Source organism: Acinonyx jubatus, chromosome B4 (assembly GCF_027475565.1).
Source record: "Acinonyx jubatus isolate Ajub_Pintada_27869175 chromosome B4, VMU_Ajub_asm_v1.0, whole genome shotgun sequence".
Classification (NCBI taxonomy): domain Eukaryota; kingdom Metazoa; phylum Chordata; class Mammalia; order Carnivora; family Felidae; genus Acinonyx; species Acinonyx jubatus.
In genome coordinates this window covers 129,156,638-129,168,762 of record NC_069387.1, presented here as the reverse complement: position 1 = coordinate 129,168,762, position 12,125 = coordinate 129,156,638, and the positions used below count along the sequence as shown (strand labels likewise).

Genomic DNA, 12,125 nt, shown 5'->3' with positions numbered 1-12,125 from the left:
CCAAGTTTGTGGACGTCTCTCTGTGGCTGCAGCCTCGGGAGACTGAGGCACTCGAGGAGGCGCAGGACTCGCTGTAAGGGAGGTACCCCAGTCCTGCCCCTGCAGGAGCAGACTCTGCCCGCGTTGTGGGCAGTGGACACGCCGCCGAAGGCAGGGCGCCTCACGGCAGGGGTCTGCCACAAGAGGGGGGACGCGGGGTGGGGTGGGGGAGGCACCGCCTGGCCCTCTCCAAGGCGCTGACTGCGGAGTAAAGACAGACTCCCCCCGCCCCCCCCCACTCCCGTCACCATCCACGTCCACCCTGGCTCTGCCCCGCTTGCCCTCTCACCTCACCGGGGCCCTGGCTACTTTTCAGAAGGGAGCTTGTCCCCCAAAGCCCAGCTTGATCAGATCGGAATTGAACCCGCGGAGCCCAGCTGCTCCCCAGGCCCCGAAGAGAAAAGATCTGTGTGGGTAGGAGATGCCGGCTGGGGGCCGCCTTCAGGACCCTGTGAGAGGAGAAGCCCCACCAGGACGGCAGGGGTGGGGAAGGGAAAGCGTGCTAGGCCCGAGACTGGGGAGAGCGAGGGGCCGATGAAGCAAACGAGTTTCCCCGGAGCTCAAGCTGCTGCCGCGGAGTAGACGGACTGCCGGTCTACGTGGCTGAGGGAGGGGAGGAACGCGCTGAGAGGAGGAGCCCCGTGAGGGAGGGGTGCGCTGAGGGGAGGGGTGCCGGGGGGGAGGGGGGCGGTGCTGAGGGGGAGGGGCGCGCGGAGGGGCGGGGCGCCGTGAGGGAGGGAGGTGCTGAGGGGAGGGGAGCCGGGAGGGAGGGAGGTGCCGAGGGGCGGGGCGCCGTGGGGGTGGGCGGTGCTGACGGGAGGGGCGCGCGGAGGGGAGGGGCGCCGTGAGGGAGGGCGGTGCCGATGGGAGGGGCGCGCCGAGGGGCGGGGCGCCGTGGGGAAGGGCGGTGCTGAGGGGAACTGTAGTGCTGAGGGGAGGGGCGCGCGGAGGGGAGGGGCGCCGTGAGGGAGGGCGGTGCCGATGGGAGGGGCGCGCCGAGGGGCGGGGCGCCGTGGGGAAGGGCGGGGCTGAGGGGAACTGTAGTGCTGAGGGGAGGGGCGCGCTGTGAGAGGCAAGGAGCGAGGGGCGGAGTGAGGAGAGGGGAGTGCGAGAAGTACGAGGGTGGGCGGCTTTGCTGCCTCTGAGGAACCCTGCCCACTCAGGTCCAGGAGCACGTTTGACTTTGCCCTCACTAGAGGCTCTGCTGGGGCTGGTGCCTACACACAAGCCCCTTGGCCCATGAGCCCGGGGGTGGGGCTGGGCAGGAGAGGGTCAAGGCAAAAGGGGAGGCAGGGGTGGGAGGGCATGGACCTCAAACTCAGTGGGCCCATTCTCTTGGGACCCGCCCCTCTGGGCCTCCATACCACACCCTACCCCTGGGGCGATCACCCTGGAGAGAGTTGAAGCTGTTTGTCAGCTTCAGGGCTAAGGGGTTCAATAAATGGGCTCTCGGAGAGGCACGAACCCCCAGAAACTGTGCAAGATTTTGTGTGAAGGGTGTGCATGTGTGTTTCCGATAAAAGTGGCCATAGCTTTCATTCGCAGCAGGGTCCACACTCAGAAAAAGTTAGGAACCCTTGCTACAGAACTTCGGGAGCAGGGGCGCCTGGGTGGCTCCGCGGGTCAAGTGTGCCGCTTCGCCTCAGGTCACGATCTCGAGATTAGTAGGTTGGTGCCTCCTGCTGGGCTCTGCGCTGACAGCTAGGAAGGAGCCTGGAGCCTGCTTCCGATTCTGTGTCTCCTTCTCTCTCTACCCCTCCCCTGCTGGCACTCTGTCTCTCTCTCTCTCTCAAAAACAAATAAACATTAAAAAAAACAAACAAACCACTTAGGGGCGCCTGGGTGGCTCAGTCAGTTGGGCGGCCGAGTACAGCTCAGGTCATGCATGATCTCGCAGTCTGTGAGTTCGAGCCCCGCGTGGGGCTCTGTCCTGAGCGCTCAGAGCCTGGAGCCTGCTTCCGATTCTGTGTCTCCCTCTCTCTCTCTGCCCCTTCCCTGCTTGCTCTCAGTCTCTCTCTCTCTCTCTCTCTCTCTCAAAAATAATAAACAATAAAAAAATTATAAAAATAAATACATACAATAAACACTTACAAATTAAAAAAGAATAAAAAAAAAAAGAACTTAGGGAGCAAAGGGGTAGGAGACATGCCAAGGGCATCCTAGGCACTCGGGTACCTAGGTACTTCTGAGACCAGCCATCTCCCAGGGCAGCCTGCTTTGCACTGGCAGAGCTGAGAGGGTGGAGGGTTCTGGGACTTTATGAAATTGCCCTGAGATGACTTCAGGTGTTTCTAGAACAGCCTGACAGAGACTCACTGGCTGACTCCTAGACAGTCCTTGGCCTGGACCAAGCCATCCCCACCTGGAGAGCAGGATGCATCCCTCCAGCCTCCTCCTGGCCTCACCCACCCACTCCTGGCCCTGTAGCCACAAAACCAGGAGAATGGGTCACTGGGACGAGTGAAGGGGCTATGGTCCACTCCCTCCCCAGCCCGATAGGCCAGTCATCAAACCCTTGCCAGACCGCTAGGCAGTCAGCCAATCTGCCTTACCCCATTTCCAGCCAGGAAATGTCTGCAACCCCAAGTCTGTCTGAAGAGCCAGCCAGTCAAAGTCAGCGCCAGACATTGGCGTGAGTCAGAAAGCACACAAGTGGGCCCTAAGCTGGCTGAGCTGGGCAGGGGGGGTAGGATGGGGAACTCTGCAGAGGTTACGGGCACAGGCGTTAATTCTATTACCGGCTGCTCTGGGAGTTACTGAGTTGCAGGCAGGGGCGGGGTGGGGGGTTGTGGAGCAGGAAGAGGGGAGGACGTGGGGGCAGGCAGAAAGAAGAAATCCACGTCCTTTGATGTCACCTTCGGGGTCGGGTCCTTTGCTTTATACCTCACGTTTCATTCACATTAGAAATACTTATTGTCGGGCGCCTGGGTGGCTCAGTCAGTTGTGTGTCCGACTTCGGCTCAGGTCATGATCTCACAGTTTGTGGGTTCGAGCCCCGCATCAGGCTCTGTGCTGACCGCTTGTTCAGAGCCTGGAGCCTGCTTCGGATTCTATGTCTCTTTGGCTCTCTGCCCCTCCCCCGCTCACGCTTTGTCTCACTCTGTTTCTCAAAAATAAATACATGTAAAAAATAAAATAAAATAAATACTTATTGAACACTGGCTATGGTCTAGGCAATGTTCTAGGTGGGAATACAGCAGTGAACAAAATGACAAAAACCCCGGCAAACAGAGGTTAAGTGCTTGGAGGAGAATATTCACACGTTCTCACAACCATCCGTCGAGATAACTAGCCTTGCTGCTGCTTTTGATTTTTGAAAAAATACGGCTTTGCCAGAGGGCAGCTGGGCTCGAACCTGGGCCCACCCCCAACGCTCGCGCTGTTTCCACCATGCCTGAAATTAGAGCCTTCTCAGAAGCAGAGTTTCCTAAAACTAAGGGCGAGGACATTGGCTGAGCTCCTACTACGTGCCAGCAGGCCCTTAATACAAGTCCTTTGATTTAGTGTTTGCTAGAAAATGTAAGATAGCCAACATATTGCTGCCACCATTTTCTAGATGCACAAAATTGAGGCTCAGAGAGAGAAAGTAGCTTGCCGGGGCCCAGCCCAGGTCTAACATAATCTCTGCCAAGATTTCCAAAGTGCCAATGTCCACCCGTGTCCCCCGGGACTCAGTCGGGATGAACGGACGATGGTCCCTACTAGGGGACGTCTCAGTCTCCATGACCAGTCTCGGGTGTAGGGAGGGTCTGGCCCTTTTCCTACCAGTCTGCTTCCCAGACTGCTTCAGCTATGGAGCCCAAGGCAAGGTTAGGAGGTCAGGAAGCTGGACTGATGCCCGGGCAATCCCAACAAAGTCCCTGGCTCCCCACCCCCGCCCCAGCTCTGCCTCCCGAAGGGAATCACACACAGCCCCAACCCCCCCCCCCCCCCGGACACTGGCTCGCTCTCAAGTGAACACTGAGGCCTCAGCGTTTCAGGGAGGTATGATCAACTCGTTTTATACATAAAGAAACAGGCTCAGGGAAGCAAAGGCATCTTTCCCGAAGCCCCAGCCCAGGCACCAGGGTGTCCTCTTGTCCCTGTGATTGGTCCATGCCAGCCTGGTGACTCTCTCCCACTCTGAAAGCCTGGGAGGATAGCACTTGGTGGTCAGCGCGCCCAGAGGGGCACAGGTGGGTAAGTCGTGCCTCCTCAGCTCGATTGTGAGGGGTGTGCTGGAGACGGGGACCTGCCTGGGAAGCCCTGACAACGTCGCATACAGTTGGTAGCAGCCAGTGAGCACCCCAGGGTGGTCTGCCTCGATTGGGACCTGGCTCAGACAGAGCTCAGTTCTGCGGGTCACCGAGGCATAGAGAGGTCAGAGACGTGAAGTGCAGGAGGCAGGATTCAAACCTGACAGTGTGGCTCAAAGTCCGGGCCTTATTTTTTTTTTCTCACGTTTATTTATTTTTGAGACAGAGAGAGATAGAGCATGAACGGGGGAGGGTCAGAGAGAGAGAGAGAGGGAGACACAGAATCCGAAACAGGCTGCAGGTTCTGAGCTGTCAGCACAGAGCCCGACGCGGGGCTCGAACTCACGAACCGCGAGATCATGACCTGAGCCGAAGTCGGACACTTAACCGACTGAGCCACCCAGGCGCCCCTCAAAGTCCGGGCCTTGACCCTTGCGCTGTGCCGCCTCTCTGATTGGACCTGGCAGGTCCATGAGATGCTCGGGCCGGCACCCTCCCCGGCATCCCCTACCATACCCCCCAATGGCCCCTAAGTCTCAGGTACTCCAAGCTGGTACCCTTGTCCCCCCCATCCCTCCACGCCACCCCCCCTCCTGCCTCGGTATCACCCCTACACAGAGCCTGAGCCCCTAAAACAACCTGGCGGTAAGCAGATGCCTCCATAAATCAGAGTCTTGTCCTCTCACCCCGGACACAATCCCACCCCTGCACCGCCCGTTTCTCCGGCCTCGTGCCTCCTTGGATCCAGCCAGCGGCTCACAAATGAGCCCTGCATCAGGGCTGAGGAACTGATGTTCATTAACAGGAAGTCTCGGGGCGGTTAATTGGCATTTATGTCCCCAGGCACACACCTCGAAGTTGATAGATGATGCTGTTCCTGCCAACCTGAAGCCGGTGAGGGGTTCAGTAGCTGTGCCAGGGCCCTCACCTCGCCCACCCTCCCCAGGACCGAGTTTTAGCCCTGGCTACAGTTGTTACACAGGGCGGGGTGAGGCTGGGGGTCACCTTTGCACATTCAAGTTCCTCCCTCTGCTTCAGCCAACCCCTTCCTGCCTCTTCTCTCTAAAGACCGTGGAACCGAAATCAGGCCCAAGGTAGACCCAGCTCTGTTTGGGGCTAGCTCTGTGATCTTGGGCAAGTTACTTAATCTCTCTGAGCCTCAGTTTCTCCATCTCCAAATTCTAAAGCAGATGAGACACAATCCAGGGCCAAGTACAAGGCCTGAGCGTAGCAGGTGCCCTGTGGACACCCCCTACCATACCCCCCCCATGGCCCTGAAGTCTCAGCACGTTTCCCCCTCAAGCCTGTGCCCCTGTTATCCCCACTGCCACCCCCAGTAGCCCAAGCCAGAAGTCCGGGATGTCATCTGAGACACCCCCCAACATTTAGTCACCAAGTCCCAATGACTGTACCTTCTAAGTGGTTGTCCTGTCTGTCCATACCTCCTTACCCACTGTCAACATCTTGGATGCTTTCATCTATGCAGATTCTCACGCCAGTCTCCTCACTGGTCTCCCTGCCCCACCCCCCCTTCTGCCCCCACCCCCCTGAAAGCCTGCCTTGCAGCCAGAAAGTTCCCTAAAGGGTAAATCTGGTAAATTTACCCTTTTGTTTACAACCTTTCGGTGGCTCCCTGTTGCCCTCAGGACAAAGGGCAGCCTCAGTTTCAGACAACATTTACAGAATCCTTTGCAACTGTCCCCACCTCTCCCACCTCCCTTCCTGCTGAGGCTCCCCCATACCCTGTCCCAGGCCCCTGGCCCCTCACGCTGTGCCTGACTCCGGGTGGCCCGTGCACATGGGTGTTCTTCCGTCTTTCCCTTTGCCATCTGCCCTAATTAACTCCCACTTCAGGACTTGGCCTGGGCACCAGCTCCCCTGGGAAGTCTTCTCTGCTTGCCCAAGCCGGGTTACGGTCTTCCGGGCTCCCCCCTACCCCCATGCTTCTGCCTTTTTTTTTCTGGCAGAAGAGTCTGTGCCTAGCAGGTGCTAAGGCGTGAGCGCTGCGGGCCCATCCCTAAGAGGTTTGCACAAATAGGAAGGGAAGGAGACTGCAGAGTTCAAACCTCCCTCCCACTAAGCTCCTGCCAGGACCCCCAGGCTGCCTCAGGCTCAGCCTGAGATCCTGCAGGGGGCTCGGGTTGGTGGATTCTTCTGGGCCTCGGAGGATGGCCAGGGCTCATTCAGCCTGTCCTCTAGCCCCCGGCGCCTGCCTGTGGCCCTACAGGACTCACAGCTCTCTCCTAACCGAAATCCTACGACTATCTTCCAAGCATTTCATCAGCCCCCTGAAGCAGACCCAGGAGCCTCCGAGGCCAGGCCCGAGCCCAGCAGCAGGCCACCAATCTTCCTGCCAAATCCAGGGCAAAACAATTTCCCAGCCGTAGGCCAGGCCCTTGACGGCAACCTCCCCGGCCAGGGGCTCTTGGAGCACCCCCTGGATTGTGCTCTTTGCTGCCTGCCTGGCATCTCTAGCCCAGCCTCTGCACAGAAATGCTGGGGGCTATTTGACCACATGCTTGACGGGGCCCGTCCTGAAACCCTTCAATGGCATCACCACCTGCCTGAAGGATGAAGTTCTTGCTCCCCAGCTGGCCCAGGAGGCTGCGGGATCTCACTGCACCCAGCTTCCTGGCCTCCCAGGCCTCAGCCTGCCCTGCTTCGGCTGCGCAAGCCCGCGACCGCTCCCAGCTGCACCAGCCTTGGCATGGGCTGTTGCTCCACCTGGCAGGCCCTTTTCACCTTTCTTTTAGGAAGATGCATATTACATGGGATAATAAAATGCGTATTAACTCCTGTGGGTCTCCTACTTGGCTTGCTCAGGAAGGCAGGAGTTTCCTCCTCTGCGCCCGTTCAGAACTGTGGGTGTTCTCCTGTTCTGGCCCCATCACGTGGTGCTCTCGTTTCTTCTTTTGATATGCGTCTCTCCAGCTAGACTGAGAACTCCTGGAAGGCAGGGACCGGGTCAAACTCCTGCCCTCTCTGTCTCCCCCTCGTGGCATAGCTTTAGGCAAAGCACTTAAATGTTTGGGGGGTAAAGGAAAGAAGGAAAGAAAGGGTCATCTCCTTCTTCAAGTATCCAAATACCTGTTCTGTGCCTACTCTGGTCTGGGCTATACTGTCCTCCATTAGTTGGGGCTTCTGGGCTTCCTCTTCTATTGATTGATAGCGAGAGAGAGAGAGAGAGAGCAAGCGAACCGGGTAAGGGTCAGAGAGAGAAGGGGAGAGATAATCCCAAGCGCTGAGTCCAACGTGGGACTCCAACTCACGAACAGTGAGATCATGACCCGAGTGGAAGTCAGACACTTTTTTTTTTTTAATTTCTTTTTAGTCTTTGTTTATTTTTGAGAGAGAGAGAGACAGAGCGTGAGCAGGGGAGGAACAGAGAGAGAAGGAGACACAGAATCTGAAGCAGGCTCCAGGCTCTGTGCTGAGAGCCCGAGGCGGGCCCACGAACTGCGAGATCATGACCTGAGCCGAAGTCGGACGCTTAACCGACTGAGCCACCCAGGCGCCCCTCTCCCCATTCTCCTCCGTAGGCACTCACCAGTGTCACGCGGTGAACTTCAGATAGTCTTAGATGTTCTCCCAGTGCCTGGCCTGCCATGAGAGCCTTCTGTCCGGCCCAGTTAGGATCCCAGCTCTGCCGCGAATTTGCCATTTGACTTTGACCAAGCTACCTCGTCTCCTGGAGTCTCAGTTTTCCCTTCTGAAGAGGGAGGTGTTATCTCTTGTCTGCGAGGCACAGGCGAGCCAGCGGAGCTGTGAGTGAGGGCCTCAGGGAGGTAGAGGCCGTGCTGGGTGCTGCAGAAGCGGGCAGCATCGCGCCCCTGCCGTCCCGGAAACACTCCCACTGCTGTGGCCTGAGTCAGCCGTGGGAACCCTAGCAGACATGTGCGAGAAGGGATGCTGGCCCAGGTGTCAGGCCCCTGCGATTGGGCCCTTGAAGCAGCCACTTCCCCCAGCTGGTCTCAGCCTCCCCGTGTGAAGGGTGACCGACACTGACCCCTGGGTCTGCGGCAGGTGGCAGGCAGCGAGGAGGACTCAGCAGCCGCCTACTGTCAGCGAGGGACCTTCCCAGGGTGCCCGGCAGCCGGAAGGCGTGCCAGGGGGACGAGGAGGCCGTTAAGATCTTAGGCCTCAGCCTGAAGCTAATATATATTATTGGCATGTGGTGAGGCGGCGGGGGAGGGAGGGAACTGGGTAGTTCTGCAACCGTCAGGACTGATTTATTGGTTAATTAGGAGGTTTCCACAGTCACCGACTACCCTGCTGTGTGCATGGACGGGAGGGAGGGGGCCACAGGGCAGCCGGGACTGCTGGGAGGCCAGCTGGGACCCGAGTGGGGCTCCGTTTCTCACCTGATCTGGGAGCACCAAATGGCTGAAAAAAATAATGCAAGGGGCTTGGGTCAGGCCGTGGACCTGGGACTCGGTAGCTGGGACAAGCCCATCAGGACTTGCCGGCCCAAGTACTGAACAGAACTGTCCCAAAGAAGAGGACTGGGAACTCTCTGAGATTTCCAGACATCGAGTCAAACGTGGGAGCTGCTGGTTTAGGGAAGAGGGCCGGTGCAGGATCAGGAGTCAGGAAGAACCAAGGAAAACCTTGGAAACCTTGGAAACTGAGAGCCGAGGCCCCCAAGTGGAGAAGGCCGTTCCACTGAGCAGAACAAGTTAAATAGCGGTGGGTTTGAATCCAACTTCTGCCAAACACTAGCTATGTGAGCTTGGACAAATCACTAAACCTTTTTCTTTCTTTCTTTCTTTCTTTCTTTCTTTCTTTCTTTCTTTCTTTCTTTCTTTCTTTCTTTCTCCTTCTTCTTCTTCTTTTTTTTTTTTTGAAGATTTTATTTTTAAGTAATATCTACACCCAGCATGGGGCTCCACCCCACAATCCCGAGATCAAGAGTCACACACTCCACCGACTCAGACAGACCCCCCCAAATTCCTAAACCTCTCTGATTCTTGGTTTCTACATCTGCAGAAAGGGAGCTAATTACGTATCTACCTTGCAAAGCTGCTTCGATAATGAGATTGAAGAACGTAGCACCGCGTAAGATGCACAGAAAATGCTTCACGACTCTTTGCTAAATCAGCTGCTAGGGATACATGACCCAGGCCACACAGCCTGGAAGGGAGAAGCGGCTTCGCAAAGGGTGGTTGAGGAAGCAGGGCCTAGAAGGTGCTGACCGGGTTGGAAGGGCGGGCAGAGGAACGGCCCTCCCGCCAGACCGGCTGTGGACAGAGTCTGGGGGCTGCCTGGCCAGGGGGCTGCGCTTCGCGGGGGTGACCCAATTTCACCGCCCAGGGGCATCCACGGGGGCTGGGGCCCCAGCTCGGCCAGTGCGTCTCAGAGGACCCCTGGCGTTGGCGCGTCCCCTCGTCGCCGTCGTGCCCTGGGGGGGGGGGGGGAAGCGGAATGACGGAAAGACGGTCATCCGGCAGAGTGGAGGCGGACCGGGTTTATTCCGGTCCCGGGGCCGACGAGGCTCGCCCGGCCTCTCCGACGCGGGCGGGCTCCTCCCCGGGCCCCCCGCCCCGGCCGCCGGCCGCCGGCAGCCTCCCGCGAGGCCGGGCGTCCCCGGGGCAACCGGCAGGGCCCGCGGTGGCGGGGCGGACGCGGCGGTGGGTGCGGCGGGCGCCGGGAGGGCAGCGGGCGTGGCGGCAGCGGCGGCGGCGGCGGCGGCCGCAGGGCCACAGGCGGCGGAAGCGCGCGCGGAAGTGGCGCGAGGCGAGCGCGTAGACGAGCGGGTTGAGGCAGGAGTTGGCGTAGGCGAGGCAGTGCGAGGCCAGGCGGCAGGCGTAGGTGGCCGGGCTGAAGGCGAAGCGGCCGAACCAGAAGCAGAGGATGAGCGCGTGGTGCGGGCCCCAGCAGAGGGCGTAGAGCGCGGCCACCGCCAGCATGGTCCGCCCCGCGCGGCCCGTGGCTCTGCGCCGGGCCTCCGCCGCCGCCGCGCCCGCGGGGCCCACGGCCGCCCACAGGAAGCGCAGCGTGCGCGCGTAGGCCAGGCTCACCACGGCCACGGGCAGCAGGTAGCCGGCGGCGAAGGTGGCCACGTCGAGGGCGCGCCGGCGCGCGTCCTCCCAGGCGGGCACGCAGAGCTCCAGCGCGCCGTAGCGCACGGTGCCGTAGTAGCTGAGGTAGGGCGCCGAGAAGAGGGCCGCCAGCAGCCAGACGAGCCCCACGGCGGCGCGGGCGTTGCGCGGCGTGCGCAGGGCCCGCGAGCGCAGCGGATGCCGCACGGCCAGGTACCTGCGGGCGGGCGCCGGGTCAGCACGGCAGGCGGGAGGGCAGGCGGCCCACACCCGCGCCCTGGCCCCCGCGTGGACGCTGCGGCCGCACCTCTGGGCCGGCGGCCTGGCCTTCCGCGTCCGGACAGCCGGAGCGACGGCGCGACCAGCCTAGCAGGGTGAACTGCGGGGGTGAAGGGAACCCACACGCCCGGCGCTTAGAGCGGTGCCTGGCCCCTAGCCGGGTTGGCTTAGAGGCTCGGAGGGAAGGGGCTTGCCCCGGGGGGTGGGGGGGGGGGTCGTCAGCTCGAGAGTGAGCCTGGGTTGCACCCCAAGTGTCGAACCGCGAAAGCAGGTGTGACCGCACCCTGGCGGGGTGTGCTCCTTCCTAAGAGATTTGTTCAGCCCACCCGAGCCGGGCCCCAGATGCAGCGCACCTGTCCACCGAGACCGCGGCCAGCGTGAAGCTGCTGGCGTACATGGTGAGGTAGATGAGCAGGTGCACCGTCTTACAAACGAGGGCCCCAAAGAGCCAGGCGTCCAGTGTGTAGATGGCGGCCTGGAAAGGCACGCAGCACAGGATGAAGCAGAGGTCGGCCACCGCTAGGTTGAGGATGAACAGGTCCGTAGTGCTGCCGGGCTCCTGCCAGGCACTGGGGCTGGGCTGCAACAGCACGGCCAGCACTAGCCCGTTGCCCACTGTGCCCAGCAGGAAGATGATGGCAAAGACCACAGGCACGGCCACGGCCCCCACACTCCCCGGGCCGTCCAGCGAGACGTTCTGCGCATCAGCCATCTTTCCCTCCGATGGGCACCTGGGGAGAAGAAGCTGGAGTGCTCAGACAGGAGCCCCCAGCTCTGGTCACGTGACCCCGGGGGCTCGATCGATCCCGGCCCCTAGCTTGGGCCTGGCCAGGTCTGGGGGGGGGGGGGGGCGGGAAGCTCATGGGGGATGGCGATGGGAGTGGGGAGACAGAGCCAAGAGTGACCACTGAGACCCACGGGGCAAGCCTGGCAGTCACGTAGGTGTCTGAGGTGGGTTTCTCCGTTTGCTCGGGAACACCCCCAGGGCTCAGGGCACAAAGGTGATTACTAGGTGGGCGCCTCCAGGCAGAATGCGGTGAGGACATGGCGGACGGGGGAGGGGCCGCTCCAACCCAAGGTGCTGGTATATCTAACTACCTTATTTCCCCGTGGGGATTTGAAGCGCAGGGGGGACTCTTGGACGTGGGTCAAAGGCAGCAAAGCATGGGTGGTATCCCTGAGTCATTGCAAAGTCCGGTTTGGTGAGAACCCCACAGTGGCACAGCTGGGAAAACCGTATAGGTCACTGCCCCCTCTTTGCACAAGAGGAAATTGAGGCTCACTCGGAGAGGGGACACGGGAGGCTGAATAGCACCCTTGGCATGGCAGATCGGGGCTGCTGCCACCGTGGTGCCCTGACTCCCAGGCTGGAGTGCTCCACCCACAGCCTGTAACAGGTGGTGCCTCTGACCGCGTGCAAGTACTCGCGTGTGCATTTATGCGAGCTGCGCCCGCTCTCACCCTTGCCCCACCCCGCGGCCCACATCGGCTACTACCTGTGGATCCCCCTGCATGCCTGGGGCTTCCGGGATGG

At 60.4% G+C, this 12,125-nt stretch overlaps 1 protein-coding gene across 1 annotated transcript; it reads right to left on the bottom strand.

The window, feature by feature from the left end:
* Positions 1-7,705: 7,705 nt before the first annotated feature.
* On the bottom strand, positions 7,706-12,125 carry GALR3 (galanin receptor 3). The gene is made up of 2 exons (XM_027071564.2): positions 10,945-12,125; positions 7,706-10,529 (listed from the first exon to the last, which is right to left on the bottom strand). Exons 1-2 carry the CDS (start codon positions 11,301-11,303, stop codon positions 9,740-9,742), a joined length of 1,149 nt encoding a protein of 382 aa, XP_026927365.2. The 5' UTR covers positions 11,304-12,125; the 3' UTR covers positions 7,706-9,739.

Coding starts and splice junctions, on each gene's coding strand:
- GALR3 (XM_027071564.2), bottom strand. CDS start 11,303: ATGGCTGATGCGCAGAACGTCTCGCTGGACGGCCCGGGGAGTGTGGGG. Junction 10,530..10,944: donor GCCGCGGTCTCGGTGGACAG/GTGCGCTGCATC, acceptor GCCCGCCCGCAG/GTACCTGGCCGTGCGGCATC.